The following is a 20,875-nucleotide window of genomic DNA, read 5'->3' on the forward strand; positions in this document are numbered from 1 at the left end:
ATATATAGAAAAAAAAAAATTATTAAAAGAAAAGAATCGATAATATATTAAAAAAATAAATATTAAAGAAAAATATTAACAAAAAAAATAGAAAAATAAAAATTATCTATTTAAATATATTTAGATAAAAAAAATACAAAAAAACTTTAAAAATACAAGTTTTTAATTATAAAAATAAAATATTTAATTAATTTATTAATAATATTATTAATTATTTATCAATTTCTATTATTTTTTTTATTTTTTTAAACAAGTTTAGATATCTTCCCATTTTTTTAGAAATTAATTAAAAAAATATATATAAAAATAAAATAATATATAAATATTAAAAAAAAATATATATATATATAAATTTAACAATTATAACATTAAAAATGAGTGATATTTCAGAATAAAATGACAATAATGAATGCGATTTATCATATAATAAAAATAAAGAATTTATATATGAGCATGAAAAAAATTGGGAGTGGATTCCTTGCGTATATGATATAAAAAAAATAACTTAAGAGTCGGAAATAACATGGAATTTATCCCCTTCTATAATATTAACTTTACCGTCTGAAGTAAAAAAAAAAACAAAAAATAATATAAAATCATATAAAAAGTAAAATGTTTAACCAAAACTTGACTTAATTATCAGAAATTAAAGGCATTTCTTATTTAATTAAGAACTTGGATGGAATTGGCATAAATCATGGAATATTCCTGATATAAATTGTACTTTAGATGTAAAAAAACAGTTTATTTTAATATAGTAATTTATAAAAAAAAAATTAGATAAAAGATCCAACTAATGGAGACAAATTATAACCGCCTTCTAAAATATATGCATGACTTAATTATAATTTTTTTTATTATATTATAAATATTAGTTTTTTATTATTTTTAAAATAAAAAAGGCTGAATTATACATAGTCAAGGCAATTTTAAATTAAATACACACATTTCATTTAGTCGATGTAGGAAATGCAAGATATATATGTGATTTCGATAATTCTAATTGTGTTTTTTCAGGAATAAAATTTAATACAACTTCTTATAATCATGAAGTAAAAAAAAACACAAAAAAAAAAAATTAAAGAATTTAAATAAATAATTAATTAATTAATAATTAATTTAAAATATAAGCTTAACTTAAAAATAAAAATAAGATATATTTTATAAATAAATAGTGAAAAAACATAAATATATATTTTTTTAGAAATATATTTTATTATATATTTTTTAATTTATTTAAAAAGTTTTTTTATATTTTAATTTTGATTTTTTATTTAAGGGATCAAAATTTCATTTAGTAATCGTAGTTTATTTGCATTAAAATAAATTTGAACATCCAAAAATATTGGAATCTAAAATATCTCCACCTATATTTGTTGATTCAAGGAGATCAGCTAGAGATACATAAGGACAAAAAGTAAAAAATTATTATATATATATAAATAAATAAATATATAAATATATATATATATATATATATTTTATATATATATATATTTTAATAGGAAAAAAAATTATTACTTTTTTAGATTTATTTTTACCTGAATGTATTGAAAAGAAATATGTTAAAAGAGAAAGTAAAAAGAAAGTAGGAGCTTAAGATAAAGATATAGATAATAGTTTGAAAGGGTTAATACTATTTTTTTACTGCACCAAATATAAGAAACAAAGTAAAACATCCTTTATTTTTGGCAATTAAATTTACTTCATGTGTGAAATTATATTACAATACAAATTTTATTCCTTATAATAATGTAATATATAATAATATATAAAAAAAAAAAACAAAAATAGTACCCAAAAATTTTCCTTTAAAGTTTACTTTCTACTTTAATTGAAGTATATAATAAATCAAGAAGTGTTTAAATTCATAAGAATATTGAAAATAAACCAATAATTTTAGTTATTGAAAACGAATTTGATTAAGAAGATCATAATTTAAAAAAAGTAAAAATATATATTTATTAATTAAAAATATACATAAATAATAATAATATAAAAAAGAGATTAATGAATTTATAGATCCTATTAAAGGTGATGTTTTAGAAGTTATGATGAACTCAGATTAAATTCCAAACAATTTTATAAAATTAACAAATATTGAACAAATTAAATAAGTTTATATTGAAAATTATTAGTTTTATAAGGAAGTTTTAGAATAATAAGATGCTTTGAGAATAAGCTGTAGCAATACAGGTAATAATAATTAAATAACTAATATTTTAAGTGACGATGATAATTCATAGAAGAGATATTAAACGATTTAAAATCCTAAAAAAAAAATAAAATAAAATAATTAATCTCAAAATTTTGAATATAAATAATTTATTAAAGAACCTGTTTAATAAAGTGAAATAATATTGTAATAAAATAATTAAATAAACGTTATTTCAGAATAAAATATAACTAATTAGTATTTTATAAATTAGGAAACATAAAATAATAAATAAATCAATTTAAATAATAGTAAGATTAATTTAAATAATAATACAGCTAATACTAATATTAGTAATAATGTAAATAATAATAAAAAGTAAGCTAAAAAATAAGAAAAATAAAAAGAACCGAATATATAAATATAATAATAATAATAATAATAATAATAATAATAATAATAATAATAATAATAATAATAATAATAATAATAGTAAATATAATAATTATAATAACTGTAACCAAATAATAATATCCCCTAAAAAAATTTAAACAATTAAATTAATTTTTAAAATTTTTAAAATAATACTTAAACTAATTTATTTAATACATATAATTTTTAAAATTAATAATTTAATAAATAACAAGATAATAATTTCAACTTTTAATAAGTACCCTTAAATGAGTAAATATATAATTAAGATGATTATATGTAAAATAGTAATTTCCCTATTGTCAATAATGATTAAATTTAAAAATAATAAATTCATGATTAATAAAATAATATGATAAATTAAGAATAATGCACCAACTATTAAAATATTGTTAATAATGCCAATATATTAAAAAAAAAGATTTATATAAAAAATATAATTAAATTCAAAATATTAATAATAATAACGACTAATTTATATTAGAAAATTAATAAATCATGACTAATTAAAAATATTTAAATAATATTCCTGAATAATAATAGAGTAATAATTCAAACTTATATGATTTACCAAATAATAATATTTATAACATAATTTAAGCTTAATAATAATAATTTAAGCTTTAGAATTTAAATGTTCACTAATAGATTACAGAAAATAACGATCAATAATTTATGGAATATTAAATACCTTCTTATTCGAAACTTTAAAATTAAAATTAAATTATTAATTAATCTTAATACGGAGGAGATAAAAACAAATAGTATTAATTTCAATAGTAATAATAAATTTAATAATAAAGTTAATAAATAGACAAAAATTAACATATTTAATAAAAATTATAATAGGTTTAATAATAATAATAATTATAATAGTAATAATAATACTAAAATAGCATGTTTTACTTTGGTAACTAAAATAATAATAATAATTAATAATGTAATAGTATTTATTAGCCTTTCTAACCAATAATTGAATCATAGTCTAATTGGTATGATAAATAATGAAATATGCTTTTAACTTTGGATATTTTATTACTAAATAAAAATTTAAAAATAAGGTTATTGAGTAATTTTTTATTATTTTATATATAAATTACCTTTATTATTATTTTATTAAAAAAATTTTTATTAAATTTATGTTTTTAATAATTATATAAATATATAAATATATATATATATATATATATATATATATATATATTTAAATTTTTTTTTAAACATTTTTTTAACTAATATTATTTTTTGCATTTTAGATTTAATGGGATATATAAATAAAAAAATATATAGTTTATTATAAATATTAAATTAAAATATTAAATAATATTTTTATTTAAAAAAATATTTATATATATTTTTTTGTTTTTTTAAGAAATTATCATTTATTTTATTTTTTAAAATATTATTAATAAATAGATATTTTTCGATTTATTATTTTATATAAAAAAAATTATCAAATTTAAAAATATTTAATAATATTATAGATTTTTATATATATATTTTTAAAGAATTTAATTTTCTTATTATAAAAAAGTAAAAATTAAATTAATATTTATAATCATTAAATTATATATATAAAAATTTAATAAATATGAAATAAAATTATTATTTATATTAATAATATAATTAATATGTTGTAGCTATGAATAAGAGTGAAAAATTTTCGAACTAAAGTTAAAGTCATTAAGATCTTAAAAGAATTCAAACATTAAAAGATAGAAGTCTTTCTATTAATAACCAAGAACTTAGCAAAATGCAAATCAATAAATGTTAAATTAGAAGAAAAAGTGCATAAGGTTAAATTTTCGGATTTTAAAATAAAAGAATTTAATATTTGGATTACATAGCTTGCAAATTTCCAAATTAATATACATTTATGAATTAAGAAAACAAGAAGCATGCATTAACTGTAATAGATATATAAAAAAGTAAAAAAATATAGTTGTTAATTTTTGTTAATATTAAAAAAAAAAAATTCTATTATTTAAAAATATAACTAAAATAGTTAAAAATGATTAATTTAAAAGGTCAAAAACTGTTAAAATATAAAAAGCCAATTCAATAAGTTATAATTAACTTGAATAAATAAAAATAAAAGAAATTATTTAAAAACAATAGCAAAAGTTAATAAAATACTAAACATAATGTTCTTAAATAATTAATTTAAATAATAAAATTGATTAAAAAAATAATGAGAACATTTAAATGAGTGACTAAAATATATAAAAGAATAATGAAAATGTATTAATAATTAATTAAAATAATGTATAAAAAAATAGCTTAAAAGAAACTTAATGTTTAAATAGTAATTTAGAAAATCTATTGTAAAATAATAAAAATTTATAATTTATTTAACAAAAAAAAACAACAAAGAAATTAAAAATTAGGAGTTGAATCAAATAGATAATAGAAATCTTAAACATAGAATTGTATTTACAATTAAAATCTATATAATAGATAGCAAATAAATAAAAGCTATTAACTTTCTAGTAGTAAATTAGTTTTCTTTTAAAACAATTATTATATAGAAAAAAGTAAACAAATAAATCAATACAAGTCACATTCTAAAGAAAATTAAAATAAGAATAATTATACGGATATTTATTAATAAAATTTTAATAGAACTAGAAAAAATATATCATAAACATGTAAAAAAGATATTAGTTCTTAATTAATAGACTAAAATAAAATAAATTAAAAAAAAAATATATTAAAAAATTATTTTTAAAATAATTAAAATATAATAAAAGAAAGATTATAAAATCTTAAAACTGGACAAATTAGTTTAAAAAAAAACTTATAATAAAAAAAATTAAGTATTAAATTACCTTATATAGATTAAATTTATAAAAATAATAAATGATATATATTAAATTAGTTGTTATATATTTAATTTTAATATATAATAAATTAGATTAAAAATAAATTTGTATGGTAAATTTTAAATTAAAAGATATGAAAGAATATAAAAAATATTATATAATAATATTTTATAAAATATTATTATATTTATATAAAAATATTATAGAAAAAAATATATAGTTATATATATAATTATATAAAATAATAAATATTTATATATATATATATATATATTTATATTTAATTTAATAATTTTGCTTTTATTATAATATTTATAATTAATAATTAATAATGAAATGAATTCTAAATTTTTTTTTTTTTAAACTATTTTTTTAATTTCTTTTACCATTTTTTAATAAATAATAACCTTAAATAACTATATTTTAACTATATATAAATATTTAAAAATTATATATATCAATAATTAATTTATAATTAAATAATAATTTTATATATATATATATATATAATTATTTTTTCAAAAAATAAAAAAATTATAAATCAAAATATTTTTTTTTAAAAATATTATATTTTATTTCCATCATATTTTATATAAGTAAATATATTAATGAAAAACAGAAGAATAAAAATTTTATTATTAGGAGATAGTATATCTTAATAAAAATAAATAAATCAATTTTTTTAATATAATAAATTTATTATTAAAATTAAAATTTAGAATAAGTTGGTAAAACATAATGGATTTCTGCTTTAACAAAACAAAATTATCCTGAAAGTGTAATTTTTTTATATAAAATAAAAAATTAATTAATATTTATTTCATATCTAATTTACTTTATAAAACTTGATAAATAAAATAAAAAAAAGTATTAAATAATTTCAAGGCTATTTTATATTTGTTTTAGTATATTTTTAATATTATAAAAAAAATATCATGATAATAGATATATAAATAAAAAAAATAATTATAAATAAAATAAAAAAAAATATTAAATAAATATATATAAATATTATAATTTATATAAATAAATTTAAATATTATTATAAATATTTGTTTTTATAGGAATCATCAGTTTTAGATCCAGTTGTTTTTACAGATTAATAAGTAAATTAATATTTAGTATCAACAATTTTAATTGATACTAATGGTAAAAAAATAAACTAAAAATATTTTTTTTTTAATTTTTTTTTATTTCCAATAAAAAGGAGATATTTTAACTATTATAGATGATTGGAAATCTCAATATTTAATAAATTAAATAAAAACTTCTGAAATAATTCTTTTGTTTTATGATTTATAAAATAATTAATCAATACAATCATTATCTAATAAGTGGATCCCATTTATAAATTTACATTCTTAAGATGTACCAATAATAATTATAGGTAATAAATGTGATTTAGCTTAAGAAATATGCTCATAAATTCCTGAAAATAATCGTATTGAGAAAGTGATAATTCCATTAATTAAATAATGTAAATAGGTATAAATGGGATTTGAATGTTCAGCTCTTACTTTTTAACATATTTCTGAAGTAATATATAGTGCCCATAGAGCAGTATTATATCCTTTATCTCCTTTATATGATATTAGTCAAAAATAAATCACTGAAGCATTTAAATAAGCACTTACAAGAATTTTTTGGATTTGTGATAAAGATTTAGATAATAAATGGAGTAATGAAGAATTAAGAGAATTTTAAATGGAAGTTTTTTAAGGCGATTTAAGCGAAAACGATATAATTGGAATCAAAAATTTAATAAAAAAAGATATTTTATATTAAGAAAATAGAGTTTATATAAATTAATAAAGTGATTATATTGATTAGTTCATAAGTCAAGAAGGATTCTATATTTTATAAAAAAAATGTGTTGAATTAATGAAAATGTAAATATGTTGGGTAATTTATTATTTATTTATCATGTTATATATTATAATATAAATAAATATTTATATATATATATATATATATATATATATATATATATATATATATTTTATAGTATATTTTACGACATTTTAATTATAATGATAAATTAGAAATTAATGATTAGTTTTTTAATGATTAGTATTTTTTTTGAAGTATTTATTATTTATTTTTGTTTTTAAAAAAATCAAAGATTAATAATTGAATATGGTAGTGGAAGAACAGTAGAATTAAGCCTATAAACAAAAAATTTTATTGTAAATAAATGCTTTAAAAGATTTTCAAATAATTAATAAACTATATAAATAAGTAAATTAAATGAAATATTCTATCCATATAAATAAAATCCTTTCAGAAATTTTCTACATATAATAGACAAATAATATGATGAATAATAATTAATAACTGAATAAGATTTTTTAAAATTATTTATTTACTAAACTAATTTTGATTATAAATAAACATTTAAAATTTTAATTTATATTGGTTTTTAAGGATCTTTATGCGATGCTTTTAATATCACTAATAGTACTAATATGTATAGCTAATTGATAAAAATGCATACTAGATAAGTTATTAATATTTATTTTGTTGGAAATTAATAATGTTTGTTAGAAATATTTAGATAAATAAAAAATTAATAAAATATAGATTAATTATCTGATATTATAATATAACATGAATTAAAAAATAAAAAAAGTCGATATTTTATTTTAAATTTTGTTAATATTAATAATATTTAGAGTCTTTTTGAAGATTCTAATAAAATGTATTTTTTTTTTTAATTTTTTTTTTTTTTTAATTTTTTTTTTAGTGTTAATTTCCTTTGTATTGTTTTTGAAAATAAAGATCAATTGAAATATTTACTTGAAAACTAATCTTAATTATATCAATAAATATTAGATTCTACTAAAATGTATATTTAAATTCGAAATTTTTAAGAAAAAGAAATTAAATAATACTTAAGTTAATTTTCTTAAGAAAATATTATTTATAGTCTTAGCAATTAAAATAATGCTAATACTTTGCAAAATTTGAAAAACTGTTTTGAAGATTTAATAGATAAACCGTAGATTTATATATTATATATAATCCTATATTTTATATATATATATATATATATAAATTTTTTAATTAGAATATGTGGTTTATAGGTTAATAAAATTTAAAATTTAAAAGAAAGAGATGGATTTTTTAAAAATAATATGGGAAGTATTATGTTATGTTCTAGTATTTTAGCTATTTTAGGATATATTATAGTTACGAAAAAAAAATAGAATTTAATTGATTGTTTTTGTAATATAAAAAGTAAAATATTTAAATGAACACAATTTTTCTAAAATATTTAATATATTTTTAAATTTCGATGTCATCAAAAATATATTTAATTTATTTAAATATTAGTTTATATATTTAAACTTTAATAATAAATCTAAAATTATTTTATATTTAGTTTTAAATTTTTTATTTAAATAAAAAAATTATTTTAATATTCAGTTAAAATTTTTAAATTTCAAAATAATTTTTCTTTAAAATATTTAATAGAAAAAAATAACAAGAACATCTTTTTTTTTATAAATAACTTAAACATATAAAATTAATATTAATTTAAGTATATATGAAAAATATATAAAAATATGTTAAAATTAAATATTAATTCATTATATATCTAATTAAAAAAATAGTATATTTTTATATTTAATAATTTATCTTTTTTATAATATAAGATATAGTATTATGTCTAATTTTTTTTTTTATTAAATATATTATTTTCTAAAATAAAAGATTTAATATAATATTTATATTTAAGAGCTATTTATTTAATTATTTGAAAATAAAATTCTATTTTTTGTATTATATAATATTAATAATATATAATCTAAATTTTAGTTATAATTTATAAAAATGACAAAATGTATTTTTTTTTGTTATAATCGTAAATTATATATATATTTTATTTTAAAAAAATTAAAATATAAATAAAAAGTTAGTAAAAGTTTATATTTATTTATTAATTATTTTTACAAATGAATAAAACTCATAAAAAAAAAAAAAATATATTAAAATAATCTATTTTCATAAAAAATTATTATATATTAAAAAAATTCATAAAAATATAAAATCGGAATTTGATCTTGTTTTTATTCTATGATTTATTGCCAAAAGATCATAATAAGTTTAAACATACATGATAAAAAAAAAAATACGATTAGGATTGGCATTTATTTACTGTATAATATTTTTTTAATTCAATATTAAATAATAAATAAATCTAATATAAGAAATATCAGAACATGCATTTTTTTTATTAAATTTAAGAGTTTTTTACATATAGACTTCTTATTTGAAAAATACGTTAAAAAAAAAGGTAAATACTAACAAAAATATTAGTTAGTATAAAAATTTATATTAATATTAAAATAATATTATATTAATATTTTTATTATAAAAAATAAAAACATATTAAAAATTAATAATTAATAATTATATGTATATAGATTATTTTTTATTATTAAAATATTTTGATTTTTGCTTTCATTCTTATCCGAAAATTTATAAATATAAATCTGAATTATCTTATAATTATTATATTTAAGAATTTTATGTTTTTTTTTTAATTCTATTTAGTATTTATGTTTCTATTCTTCCTTTTCTTTTTCAATTTATATATTTTGAAATTCAGCTCTATTTAATTTATATAAATATGTAAACATTTTTTAAAAAAATACCTTATTTATTTATTAAATAATATTTATCCATTAATAAATTTTTTAAATTTATAAGCTTATTTTTCGTTTTCGAATTCCATTATACAAAAGCCTTTATTTTTACTACCATCTTTTATTAAAGGCATTTTTATTACTTTTAAATGCCCAAAATCTTTTGCTAAAGAAATTAGTTCTTATTAATCTAATATTTCATGTATATTAAATAAAAATACTTTGTTAAAATTCTTATCTTATATATTTTCGAAACCAAATTACTTTATTTTTATATTATCTTCGTCGTTATTTTATATATTTATTTAAGATTTTAATTCTATAATTGCCCTTCCTGTATACTTACCTATTCTATCTTTTAATATATTTATAGAAATTATTTTTTATTTTGGAATTCCTTTTTTATTTAAATAATCTTCCAAAATATTATCATTATAATCTAAAGGAACATTCTAACAATATAATGTCATATGTTGATTTGTACTAAAGTAATTAAAAGTTTATTTAGAAATTATTTTAAATTAATGCAAATATAAAAATTTATGCAACATATTTATTTATAATTAATTAAATAAATTTGTATATGACAAAAAAACAAAAAATATTATTATTTAACTTTGCATATATAGTTTTAATCTATATAAAATTATGTTTTATTTGTTTTTAAAATAAAAATGTTTAAAAATTAAATAATAATAAAATAAATATAAAAAAGTTTATTAAATATATATATATATATGTATAAATATAAGTATTTTATATATGTATTAAATATTAATTTATATATATTAAGATTATTTTTATTTTAATATTAAATTTAGTAAAATAATAATATTATTTTCTTTTTTAAATTAATATAAACAAATTTTAATTTATAAGAAATATGTATTTACATAAATGAAAATGAAAAGAAAAAGAAAAAAAAAAATTGTTGAATTTTTTTTTTTATATTTATATTATTTGTTTTATATTAATTTTTTTTTTAAAAAAAAATAAAATTATTAATTTAAGAAATAAAAAAGAAAAATAATTATATACTGAAAATATAAATAAAAATTAAATGCTATATAACAAATAAAATATAAAATAAGAAGAAGAAGAAGAAAACAATATGTCTGATGAAATTTTTAATGAAAATATTTCCGGAATAGAATAAAAAAGTGATAATTCATTTAAATAAAACAATTATTTGATAAATGAAGACGATAAAAATTTTTCTTTGCATTACAATAAGTTATAGAAAGAATAATCAAATGATTTAGAAAGATCTTTTTTACAAGATTCATCTGAAAATGAGTAAAAGTAAGATTGTTAAGCATATTAATAAGAGTATTCCTTTTTAAAAGATTTAGAAAAAATAAAACTTTATCGTTTGAAACAATTTCATATGATGTATATAATCCTTAGTTTAGTATAGAAGTAGATGATAAACTTAAAAAAGATATATATTTATAAAATATATAAGAATAATTTAATTAATGTGATGATAATTACATTATTAATAAATATATAATTGATTTAGAAGAGAAATAAAATGAAAGTATAAATATAAATAATATTATTAATTTTGATAAAAATGAAAATAATAAGTAAATTATTTCAGAAAAAAATAAAGATTAATTATAAAATTAAACTTAATAATAAAATGAGTAAATATAACCAAGAAATAATTAACAAAATCAGTATAAATAATAACTGAATAATACTTAATCTATAAGTAATTAAACTGTAAATAATTAAATTATAAGTTATTAAATTATAAATAATAATCAAAGTAAAAAAAATAATGGAAAAATAGATCAGAAATAAATTACTAATGAATAAAAAATAAATGGATTGTTTAATTATTATGCAAAAAATTTATGGAAAAATAATAATAATAATAATAATAATAATAATAATAATAAAAATAATAATAACAATAATAATAATATTTCTTAATAAGGTAAAAAATTAATATCAAAAAATTATTTAATAAAAAATAAAAATAGATTTTAAGGAAGGAAAAAAAAGAGATATTATTAGTGTTAATTTTGATGAAAAATAGAAGTATTTTATTAATAATAAATAATAATTAAATAGTTAATAGTTTAATTAATAATTAAGTTTTTCGAAAAGTATTAATAATTCTAAAGAAAAACCTACTTATAAAGTTTCTTAAGATAAAAAATAAATGTAATAAAATAATTTTTAAAAAAATAATAATTTTTAATAACTATCAAGTCAATTACTTAAAATAAATCAAATAAAATAAAATAATACATAAAAAAATCATTAGTATTTACTTAATAATTATTAATAATATTAAAAAAAATATTCATAAATTTCTGATTAAGATAGTAATATATTTCCTTAAGAATAATAAATTAGAAGTTAATATATTTCAGAGTTTGATTTGTATAATTAAAATATTTATATTCAATAGTAATAATAATAAAAAAAAAGTGGATAAATTATTAAAAGAAAAAGTAGTAATGAATTTAATTATAAATAAAAATAATTTCAATAAGATGAAAAACCTTTGTCTTAAAAAAAGATAGGGTTTTATAATGATTAAAAAAATAATTTTTTAAGCAAAAATTTTATATAAGCTTTTTAAAAAAAATGAATTTATAAAGTTAATATATTATTGTGAGTCTGTGTTTTTTTTTTTTTTTTTTTAATATATAGTTATATATAATGTAAATATAAAAATTCTCATATATAATTTAAATTTAACATATATATTAAATACTTTTTATTTATGTTTTTTTATTTTTTTTATATATATTAAAATGAAAACATATATATACTTTTTTTAAAAAAAATAAAAAATATAAAATGTATTTTTTCTTTTAAAAAATAAAAAAAAATTATGCTTTATTTATTATAAAAAGTTATGTTTTATTTATTATAAAATTAGGGAAATAAAATAAAAAAATATTTTAATAAAATTTAGCATTGAGATTATATTTAGAAAAAAATAACTTTTAATTCAAATTTAAATTTATTATTATTAATAAATATAATTAATTTCAAATATTTATTAAAGATATATATAATAATTACAAAAATACCAATTTTTATAAATAAAATACAGTAATTAAAATGTTAGCAATTTCTAAATAATTATATAGTAATTATATAATAATAAAAAAATGATTTAATTATTCAAAGAGAAAATATAAAAAACCTTAAAAAAATAATCTAAGTAATACTTACAAAAATTAATTAAAAAAAGTAATTTAACTAATGAAAAATTATAAAAAGTAACTACTTAACATTTTTTCTAAATTTTATCAATTATATATTAGAATAATTAATCTAAAGAAATTATATAGGAGTCTAATCTATAATTTATTGAGATAATAAATTAAAAATAAAGATGAATAATATATTCAATAAAAATATATATAAATATATTCATAAATTTATAATAGATATAGAAGATAGCTTTTGTAATTAATATATGGGGAATAAAATTCCTAATTCGAAAATGAAGAAAAATATAAATAAATGAATTAATAAGAATATTAAATATTTGAAAAAATAATTCTAACTTATGAAAAAAATATATAGAAATTATATGATAATTAATAATTATATAAAATTTGTATAAAAGTATTTATAAAATTAAAAAAATATGTATAAATTAATATATATATATATATATATTATATATATATATATAGGATAGATAATTACCTTTTAATAATAATTAACTGAATTATTAAAAATTAAATTTTATTTATCTTTTTAAATATTGAATATTTTAGTATAAATTCTTAATTTATCTACTCAATTTAAATATATATGGAATGAGTTCTTCTTTTATGAATTTTTTCAAGATACTCCAATATTTTTTTTTATGATAGCGTTAAGTTTTACGATGTTTTGTGTTTTGAAGTTAAAAACTTAATTGACCAATATTCACTTTTACCTTATTTAATATTTGTAATTTTATAAAGATTTAATATAGATAACTTTTTAAGTATGGAAAATTTTATTAAACCAAATATATATTGATTTTGATGAGTTTTTAAACGAGCCTGAATGGTTTTTTTTAGATAATAAAATTAATAAAGAAATAATATAATATGCCAAAAAAATAGAAACTTTAAATAATTCGGCTCAAAAAATGAGATAAATTTCAAAAATTATAAATAATACATAATCTTAAATGATCTCGTAAATTAACTTTACATAAATATATAATTTTTAAGATAATATAAAGTCTTATACTATATTTTTAGATAATGCAATGTCATAAAATTATTATTATAATATAGGATAATATTAATATTAATAAAAAGAAGAAAATAAAGAAACAACTTTACATAATTATAATAAAAATATTAAAAACTCTAAAGAAATTTAATAGAATTTAATATATAAAGAAACATTTCATTAATATGTTAATAATAAATTTAATAATGATTTAAAATTACTTCTAAATGAAAATGATATAAAAGAGTTAGAATTATATGACTAAATTTTAAAAGTTTAAAAAAATATAAAATAAGAATCTTGATGAATTATTTTTTATTTTTTTAAATATAAAAAACAGATATTTATATTTAATTTTATATATATTTATACATATTTTATTTATATATTTAATTATATATATATATATATATATATATATATATATATATATATATAAATCATTATTATTATAAAATATTTTATATATAATTCTTTGCTTTCATTTAATTTTCTCTTTATTTAATTTTATTTTATCCGTTTGTTTGTTGTTTTTTATTTTCTTTTTAAACATTTTATAAGTAGACTTCTGAAAATGTTTATTTTTTTTAGATTTTCTTTTTTTATTTTTTATTTTCTAGAATTTAATACAATTAAGGTTACGAAAAATTAAAATATCTTTTATTATTTTATTAAATCTATTTATTATCACATTTTTAGAAATTTTATTCCTCTTATAATTAATTATTGTAAATAACACTTTAATTATTTAAAACCTTTTATTCAATGCTATTTTCTATATTACTATTTTAAGAAGTTTCATTTTAAAGATTTTCTTATTCAACTAAAATATCTTATTCCAATTAAATATCTTATTATTTTTCTATTTTTGCCACATCTTAATTATTATTTTATTAAACTGTAATAAGCTCATTATCTAAAAAAGATTATTAATTTATATAATTGTCTTATTTTATATTTTACTAGCATTATAACTATTATTTATATTTTTTTAAAAAATTTTATTAGAATTCTTGTTATAATTCTTGTTAAATTTCTTACTAATATTCTTATTCTTATTAATATTAATCTATTTATTTTTATTCTTATTATGTTTACTATTATTATTTATTTTCAGTTAATTAAAAATCTAAAGAGTTTAAATTATATAATTAATATTATAGTAATTTATGTTTTCTTTAGGACGTTTCTATAATTCTTATTTATTTTTAAATTTCTTAATTTAAGCATTTATACTTTTCTTTATATTAATTTTAATTATCTTCTTTTATTGTTTTCTCTGGAGTATTTGTTTTAATATTTTAAACAATAGATATATAGTTATTTTTTTAATATAAATCATTTTAGGTTTTATTAATTTATTTCCTATAATATTAATTTACTATAGGTTGAATAGGTTAAATTATTTATTATGGTTTTATTTTATTTTGTTATTATTATATTATAGATTATATCTATTATTATGTTAAGGCTTATTAAAAAAAACTTATACTTTTATATTATCTTTGGGCTATTATATTTGTATTTTATATACATTAAGGGTGCTTTGATTTATTTATAAAATCAAATTAATTACTATAATTTATATTATTTATATTAATTATTCTTTTATTCTAATTACTTTTTTTATATTTGATATATTAAATATTATATATATATATATTTATATATATGTATATATCATATACTTTCCGATTTGTTTTCGTATTAATGAATAGTTATTTTAATTAAAATTTAAGGGGAATCGATTTTATTATTTTATACATTAAGCATTTTAAAAAAACTAATTTTAATAATTTTATTATATCATATTTTTTTATTTGTTTAGTAATTTTATATTTAAAATTTTCTACTTTTTATAATAATTGTAATAAATATTAATTTAATTAAAATTATTTAACGAATATAATATATTAATTAATAATTAAAAAATAAAATATTTTTATTACATTTTTATATTATATTAGCTAAATATTTAAATTAAAATTTTAAAATATTTTTAAAATAAACTATTTTATTTATATAATTTGTAACAATTAAGAATAATAATTATTGTTTTTCGTATGAATAATTTTATTTATTAATTCAAATATATTAAATATATAAAATTTAATAAATTTAAAAGATATTTTTAATTAATATTATAAATCAACATAAATTAATATAAATAATAATTAATATATATAAAAAATCTTTAAATAAAATAAAATATTTATAAAAAAAAAAAATATTAAAAACAAAGCATTATCATTCTATCAATCAAATTAATGCACACACATAAATGTGATTATGATTTCTTTGTAATAGGAGGAGGTTGTGGTGGACTATCTTTCGCATAAGAAGCATGCTAATTTGGTGCAAAAGGTGCAATAGCAGATTTTGTATATCCTTCTCCATAAGGAAATAAATGGGGATTAGGAGGTAATAATTATAAAAATTATATATAAATATATATATAAATATAAATATAAATATATATATATATATAATATTTAAATATTTATATTTTTATATATTTTTATTTCAAAAGGAACAAATTTAAATGTAGGAAGCATTGCTAAAAAATTCATGCATATAGCTGCTTAAAATGGGGAATTACATAATTAATATGTAAACATGGGATATGGTGATGTTGATTAAAAATCAAATCATGAATGGAAAAAGTTGATATCTAGAATTTAAAATTATATTAAAAATACAAGCTGGTAATATAAAATTGATTTATAAAATTAAGAAGTTAAATATTATAATGCTTTTGCAAGTATTATTGAAAAAAATAAAATTGAAGTATATATTATAAATTTGTAAATTTTAAAAAATATAATAAAATTTAAATATATTTAATATTTATAAAAGTTAAAATATAAAAATGGAGATATAGAAAAAGTTACAGCTAAATTTATTATTATTGCAGTTGGATCAAGGCCAAAATATTTAGATGTAGAAGGTTCTCCTCAGCATGTAATTACATCTGATGATTTGTTTTAATAAGAAAATCCTCCTAATAAAACACTTATTGTAGGTGCTTCTTATGTAGCTTTAGAAACGGCTGGATTTTTGAATTCTTTTGGTTATAATGTTAGTGTAATGGTACGTTCAAAAATATTGAGAGGATTTGATTAAGTAATATTTTATATATATAAATTTTAATTATAATTATATATATATATATATATATATATATATTTATATATATATTTTTTTTTTTATTTCTTTACTTTTTATTTATATTACAATTTTATTTTTTATTTGTATGTTTTTCAATTGAAATTTAATAAAAAATAAATGAAATTAATACCTATTATTAATTATAAATAACAAAAGGAAATAGCATCTAAAATCGAAACACATTACAAAAATCATGGAATCAGATTTATAAAATATTCCACAATTAATAAAATAGTATTATAAATAGGAAGTGATAAGAAAGTATATTATAAAAAATAAGAATAAAGTTATTTGAATGAGGAATCATTTGACACAATAATTCTTGCTATAGGTAGAGAAGCCTAAACTAAAAGATTGAATTTAGATAAAATCAATTTGAAAATAAAAAATAATGGAAAAATAATTTGTAATGAAGATGACGTATTTTATTATATATCGTTATTTATATATTTTTATATTTTTATTAGTCTACTAGTGTTGATGGTATATTTGCAATAGGTGATTGCGTCTATAAAAGACCTATGTTAGGTTCAACAGCAAAAAAACAGGTTAATTGTTAGCAAGAAGACTTTTTAATGGGAAATCGAAACTTATGTAATATATTAATATTCCGACTATTATTTTTAGTAGTTTAGAATATGCTACAATAGGATTTTCAGAAGAGGATGCTATTGATATTTTGGAGAGGAAAATGTTAAGGTTTTTTATTCTATTTTTAGACCTTTGGAGTGGACTTTTTCGGATACTAATGAAGAAGATAAAGGATATTGCAAACTTATTGTTAATGTAAAGAAAAATAATAAAGTAGTTGGACTTCATTATTTAGGTCCACATGCTGGGGAAGTTGTTTAAGGTTATGCTTTAGCTTTTTTATTAAATGGGACAAAAGAAGATTTTGATAAAGCGGCTGGTATTCATCCTACTTCATCTGAGGTATTTAAATATATAATTTTTGATTTTTTGTTTAAATTAAAAAAAAAGGAATTTATTGGTATGAAGTAATTTAAGGGATCAGGAAAAATGGCAAAGGAAAGTGGATGCTGAGGTTGAAGCTACCAACTTTTCGAAAATTTAATTTTTTTTTTTTCAGGAAAGGAGTTGGTAGTATATTTTAATACTTTCCATTTTGTTTATTTTAAGTTTAAATTTTTTCTTTTTTTTTTTTTTTTTTTTTTCTTCTTCTAAAAAAGAATAAATATTTTGGTTTTTATTCTATAATGAAAAATATGATTTGAGAAAAAAAAAATATATATATGAAAAGAAATTCTTTAAATCTAAATGTTTTAGAAGAGAATTTTTCTTTGAAAATAAAAACGAAAAAATTAAACTGAAAATATTTATTTATTTGTATTTTTAATTTTATAAACTTTATACATTATATTTTAATAAAATATTTAAAAAAATAATATGATTTATATAAAAATTATATTATATAGATTTAATATTATATATATAGATTAAAAATATAAAATAGAACTATTAATTTAAATCATATATATATTTATCTATTTCTTATTTATTTTTTATTAAAAAAAAAAAAAAAATTTAAAAATTATAAATATACTAATTAAATATAAAACAGTTAACAATTATTATTATAATATATTTATTAATTTTTTAAGGTTATTTATATTAATAAATTATAACTTAGTTATTTTTATTTATTGTGGGATTTTTATAATTATTTTATTATTTTAACATTTAATATTTATATTAGAAAAGAAAAATATTATATAGGCAATTTGATTTATATTAATGTTCAGGTAAATAAATTAAAAAACAAAAAAATTAATCAAATAAAAATATATCTAAATATTGCTAGTATGTAAAATATATAATATAATTATTTATATTTCGATATCTAGGTAGTTTTTTTTATTATAGGAATTATAAGTATAATAAAAATCATTATTTTTAAAATCAACTAAGTATATTATCATGATAATCAAATAATAAAATAAATTAAAACAATTTCTTTATTTAATATTAGTATTTTTTTTATTTATAAATTCAAAAATCAATTTTAAAATAAATAATAGATTTTTTATAAGATATAAAAAAATATTTAATTATTTTTAATTTTTTAATATGATTTATTAATATGTAAATATTTAATAAGTTGAAAATTTTTGAGTTAGAAATAAAAAAAAGAAAGAAAATAAAAAAATAATTATAAATTTTATATAATTATATATATAAATATATAAAAAAAGAAAAAAATAAATAAAAATAAATAATAATAAAAAAAAAATGCATATTAATATATAAATATATTAGATTATATATTTTATATCATTTTTTTATTTATATTATTATATATATATTTTTATTATTTTTTTTAAAACATTCAAAACAAAAAATAAAAAAAACAAACGAAAAACAAAAAATGTTATAAAGTTTTTAAAATCAGATAAATCAATTATTTAATTATAGAATAATATTCACTTTAAAATAAAAAGACATTTTTAAAAAAATTAAAATAAATTTAGATCTATTTATGAATGCTTTAAATTTAAAATAGATTTCATTATTTTTCTATAAATTAATTGAATTATTATTTAATACCTACTTAATATATTATTAAATATGCTAATAACAAATATAATTTCGATACAATTTAACTTAGAATTAATAAAATTATTTATCAATATTTCTAGTAGTAGATTTTTTATAATATATTTTTTAAAAAATGTATTATAAAGATTATAACATAAATATATTTTTAAGCTTAATAATAAACTTTTTAGATTTTTCATTTATTAATCATATGAATATTTTCACAAATTATGGTAAAATTAGTACATATGAATTTTTATAAAGTCATACTTCTGCATAAGTATAGAAATATTTAGATTTAAAAGATGCAGAAAAGAATTATTTATTAACTTAAAAAATAAAAATTATTTAATTTAATTTATTGAAAGTTGCTGTTTTACGGCTATTTTATGTAATAGAATGTTATAATTATTTAATTTAAATGCTTATCTATTTAAGATATTATAAAATTATTTTAAATATTTTAAAAAAATTAGAAATATATTATTTATTTATAATAATAATAATTTCTATAATAATAAAATCTTTTAAATAAATAGGACGTATTTTAAGATAAAAAATATACAAAAAAACACGATAAAAAATCTAATTCAAAAATAAAATAAACATAATAATAAAAATAATAATAACAATAACTTGAACAAGAATTATAATAATAATATAAATAGCATTCAAATAAATAAGAATAACATAGTTAATAGAAACTAAAGTAAAATTAATAAATATAATTATAATAATATTAATAAAAATAAATAATATAATAGCAATAATAAGTATAATTAAAATAATAAGAATAAAAATAAAATTTATAAGAATAAATTATATGATTAAAAATAATAACAATAATAAAAATAATAAGAAAAATAAAAATGTTAAGAATAATAAAA

The 20,875-nt window shown here is 13.4% G+C and overlaps 3 protein-coding genes across 3 annotated transcripts, besides 60 other annotated features; all 3 read left to right on the forward strand. All coding sequences in view use genetic code 6, as the record gives it.

Moving 5' to 3' along the window:
• The first annotated feature begins 39 nt into the window (after positions 1-39).
• Positions 40-76: a microsatellite.
• Positions 40-105: a microsatellite.
• Positions 45-103: a microsatellite.
• Positions 106-147: 42 nt separating the features above from the next.
• Positions 148-190: a microsatellite.
• Positions 191-287: 97 nt separating this feature from the next.
• Positions 288-325: a microsatellite.
• Positions 297-346: a microsatellite.
• Positions 303-357: a microsatellite.
• Positions 358-374: 17 nt separating this feature from the next.
• On the forward strand, positions 375-3,089 carry IMG5_202790 (zinc finger transcription factor sma, putative; the record flags this gene model as incomplete). The annotated part of the gene is made up of 7 exons (XM_004023876.1): positions 375-566; positions 609-731; positions 781-831; positions 903-1,052; positions 1,280-1,417; positions 2,007-2,196; positions 2,395-3,089. 7 exons carry the CDS (start codon positions 375-377, stop codon positions 3,087-3,089), a joined length of 1,539 nt encoding a protein of 512 aa, XP_004023925.1.
• Positions 1,430-1,497: a microsatellite.
• Positions 2,438-2,488: a microsatellite.
• Positions 2,454-2,498: a microsatellite.
• Positions 2,579-2,669: a microsatellite.
• Positions 3,090-3,367: 278 nt separating the features above from the next.
• Positions 3,368-3,397: a microsatellite.
• A 21-nt stretch (positions 3,398-3,418) lies between these two features.
• Positions 3,419-3,474: a microsatellite.
• Positions 3,440-3,474: a microsatellite.
• A 266-nt stretch (positions 3,475-3,740) lies between these two features.
• Positions 3,741-3,791: a microsatellite.
• Positions 3,792-3,880: 89 nt separating this feature from the next.
• Positions 3,881-3,909: a microsatellite.
• Positions 3,910-4,121: 212 nt separating this feature from the next.
• Positions 4,122-4,189: a microsatellite.
• Positions 4,190-5,268: 1,079 nt separating this feature from the next.
• Positions 5,269-5,305: a microsatellite.
• Positions 5,306-5,562: 257 nt separating this feature from the next.
• Positions 5,563-5,683: a microsatellite.
• Positions 5,573-5,613: a microsatellite.
• Positions 5,573-5,614: a microsatellite.
• Positions 5,609-5,672: a microsatellite.
• Positions 5,622-5,689: a microsatellite.
• Positions 5,633-5,703: a microsatellite.
• Positions 5,704-5,855: 152 nt separating this feature from the next.
• Positions 5,856-5,906: a microsatellite.
• Positions 5,907-6,344: 438 nt separating this feature from the next.
• On the forward strand, positions 6,345-8,663 carry IMG5_202800 (hypothetical protein; the record flags this gene model as incomplete). Its single annotated transcript, XM_004023877.1, has 4 exons — positions 6,345-6,558; positions 6,617-7,311; positions 7,415-7,479; positions 7,532-8,663. The coding sequence occupies 4 exons, from the start codon at positions 6,345-6,347 to the stop codon at positions 8,661-8,663; spliced, it is 2,106 nt and encodes a 701-aa protein (XP_004023926.1).
• Positions 6,348-6,396: a microsatellite.
• Positions 6,356-6,425: a microsatellite.
• Positions 6,395-6,460: a microsatellite.
• Positions 6,404-6,461: a microsatellite.
• Positions 7,337-7,407: a microsatellite.
• Positions 7,455-7,487: a microsatellite.
• Positions 8,110-8,134: a microsatellite.
• Positions 8,111-8,150: a microsatellite.
• Positions 8,111-8,161: a microsatellite.
• Positions 8,115-8,147: a microsatellite.
• Positions 8,415-8,462: a microsatellite.
• Positions 8,664-10,810: 2,147 nt separating the features above from the next.
• Positions 10,811-10,862: a microsatellite.
• A 908-nt stretch (positions 10,863-11,770) lies between these two features.
• Positions 11,771-11,825: a microsatellite.
• A 102-nt stretch (positions 11,826-11,927) lies between these two features.
• Positions 11,928-11,991: a microsatellite.
• Positions 11,992-12,904: 913 nt separating this feature from the next.
• Positions 12,905-12,956: a microsatellite.
• A 736-nt stretch (positions 12,957-13,692) lies between these two features.
• Positions 13,693-13,728: a microsatellite.
• Positions 13,696-13,728: a microsatellite.
• Positions 13,729-14,621: 893 nt separating this feature from the next.
• Positions 14,622-14,702: a microsatellite.
• Positions 14,693-14,735: a microsatellite.
• Positions 14,736-15,077: 342 nt separating this feature from the next.
• Positions 15,078-15,120: a microsatellite.
• A 779-nt stretch (positions 15,121-15,899) lies between these two features.
• Positions 15,900-15,951: a microsatellite.
• Positions 15,952-16,396: 445 nt separating this feature from the next.
• Positions 16,397-16,452: a microsatellite.
• Positions 16,421-16,451: a microsatellite.
• Positions 16,450-16,496: a microsatellite.
• Positions 16,450-16,501: a microsatellite.
• A 30-nt stretch (positions 16,502-16,531) lies between these two features.
• On the forward strand, positions 16,532-18,591 carry IMG5_202810 (thioredoxin and glutathione reductase family protein, putative; the record flags this gene model as incomplete). Its single annotated transcript, XM_004023878.1, has 7 exons — positions 16,532-16,685; positions 16,795-17,051; positions 17,121-17,387; positions 17,589-17,852; positions 17,900-18,026; positions 18,238-18,365; positions 18,414-18,591. The coding sequence occupies 7 exons, from the start codon at positions 16,532-16,534 to the stop codon at positions 18,474-18,476; spliced, it is 1,260 nt and encodes a 419-aa protein (XP_004023927.1). The 3' UTR covers positions 18,477-18,591.
• Positions 16,694-16,770: a microsatellite.
• Positions 16,703-16,780: a microsatellite.
• Positions 16,703-16,782: a microsatellite.
• Positions 17,422-17,462: a microsatellite.
• A 1,038-nt stretch (positions 18,592-19,629) lies between the features above and the next one.
• Positions 19,630-19,681: a microsatellite.
• Positions 19,682-19,710: 29 nt separating this feature from the next.
• Positions 19,711-19,763: a microsatellite.
• Positions 19,764-20,580: 817 nt separating this feature from the next.
• Positions 20,581-20,623: a microsatellite.
• A 79-nt stretch (positions 20,624-20,702) lies between these two features.
• Positions 20,703-20,778: a microsatellite.
• Positions 20,719-20,875: part of a microsatellite that runs on past the window's edge.
• Positions 20,817-20,875: part of a microsatellite that runs on past the window's edge.

This window comes from Ichthyophthirius multifiliis, assembly GCF_000220395.1.
Source record: "Ichthyophthirius multifiliis unplaced genomic scaffold scaff_1120509251429, whole genome shotgun sequence".
Classification (NCBI taxonomy): domain Eukaryota; phylum Ciliophora; class Oligohymenophorea; order Hymenostomatida; genus Ichthyophthirius; species Ichthyophthirius multifiliis.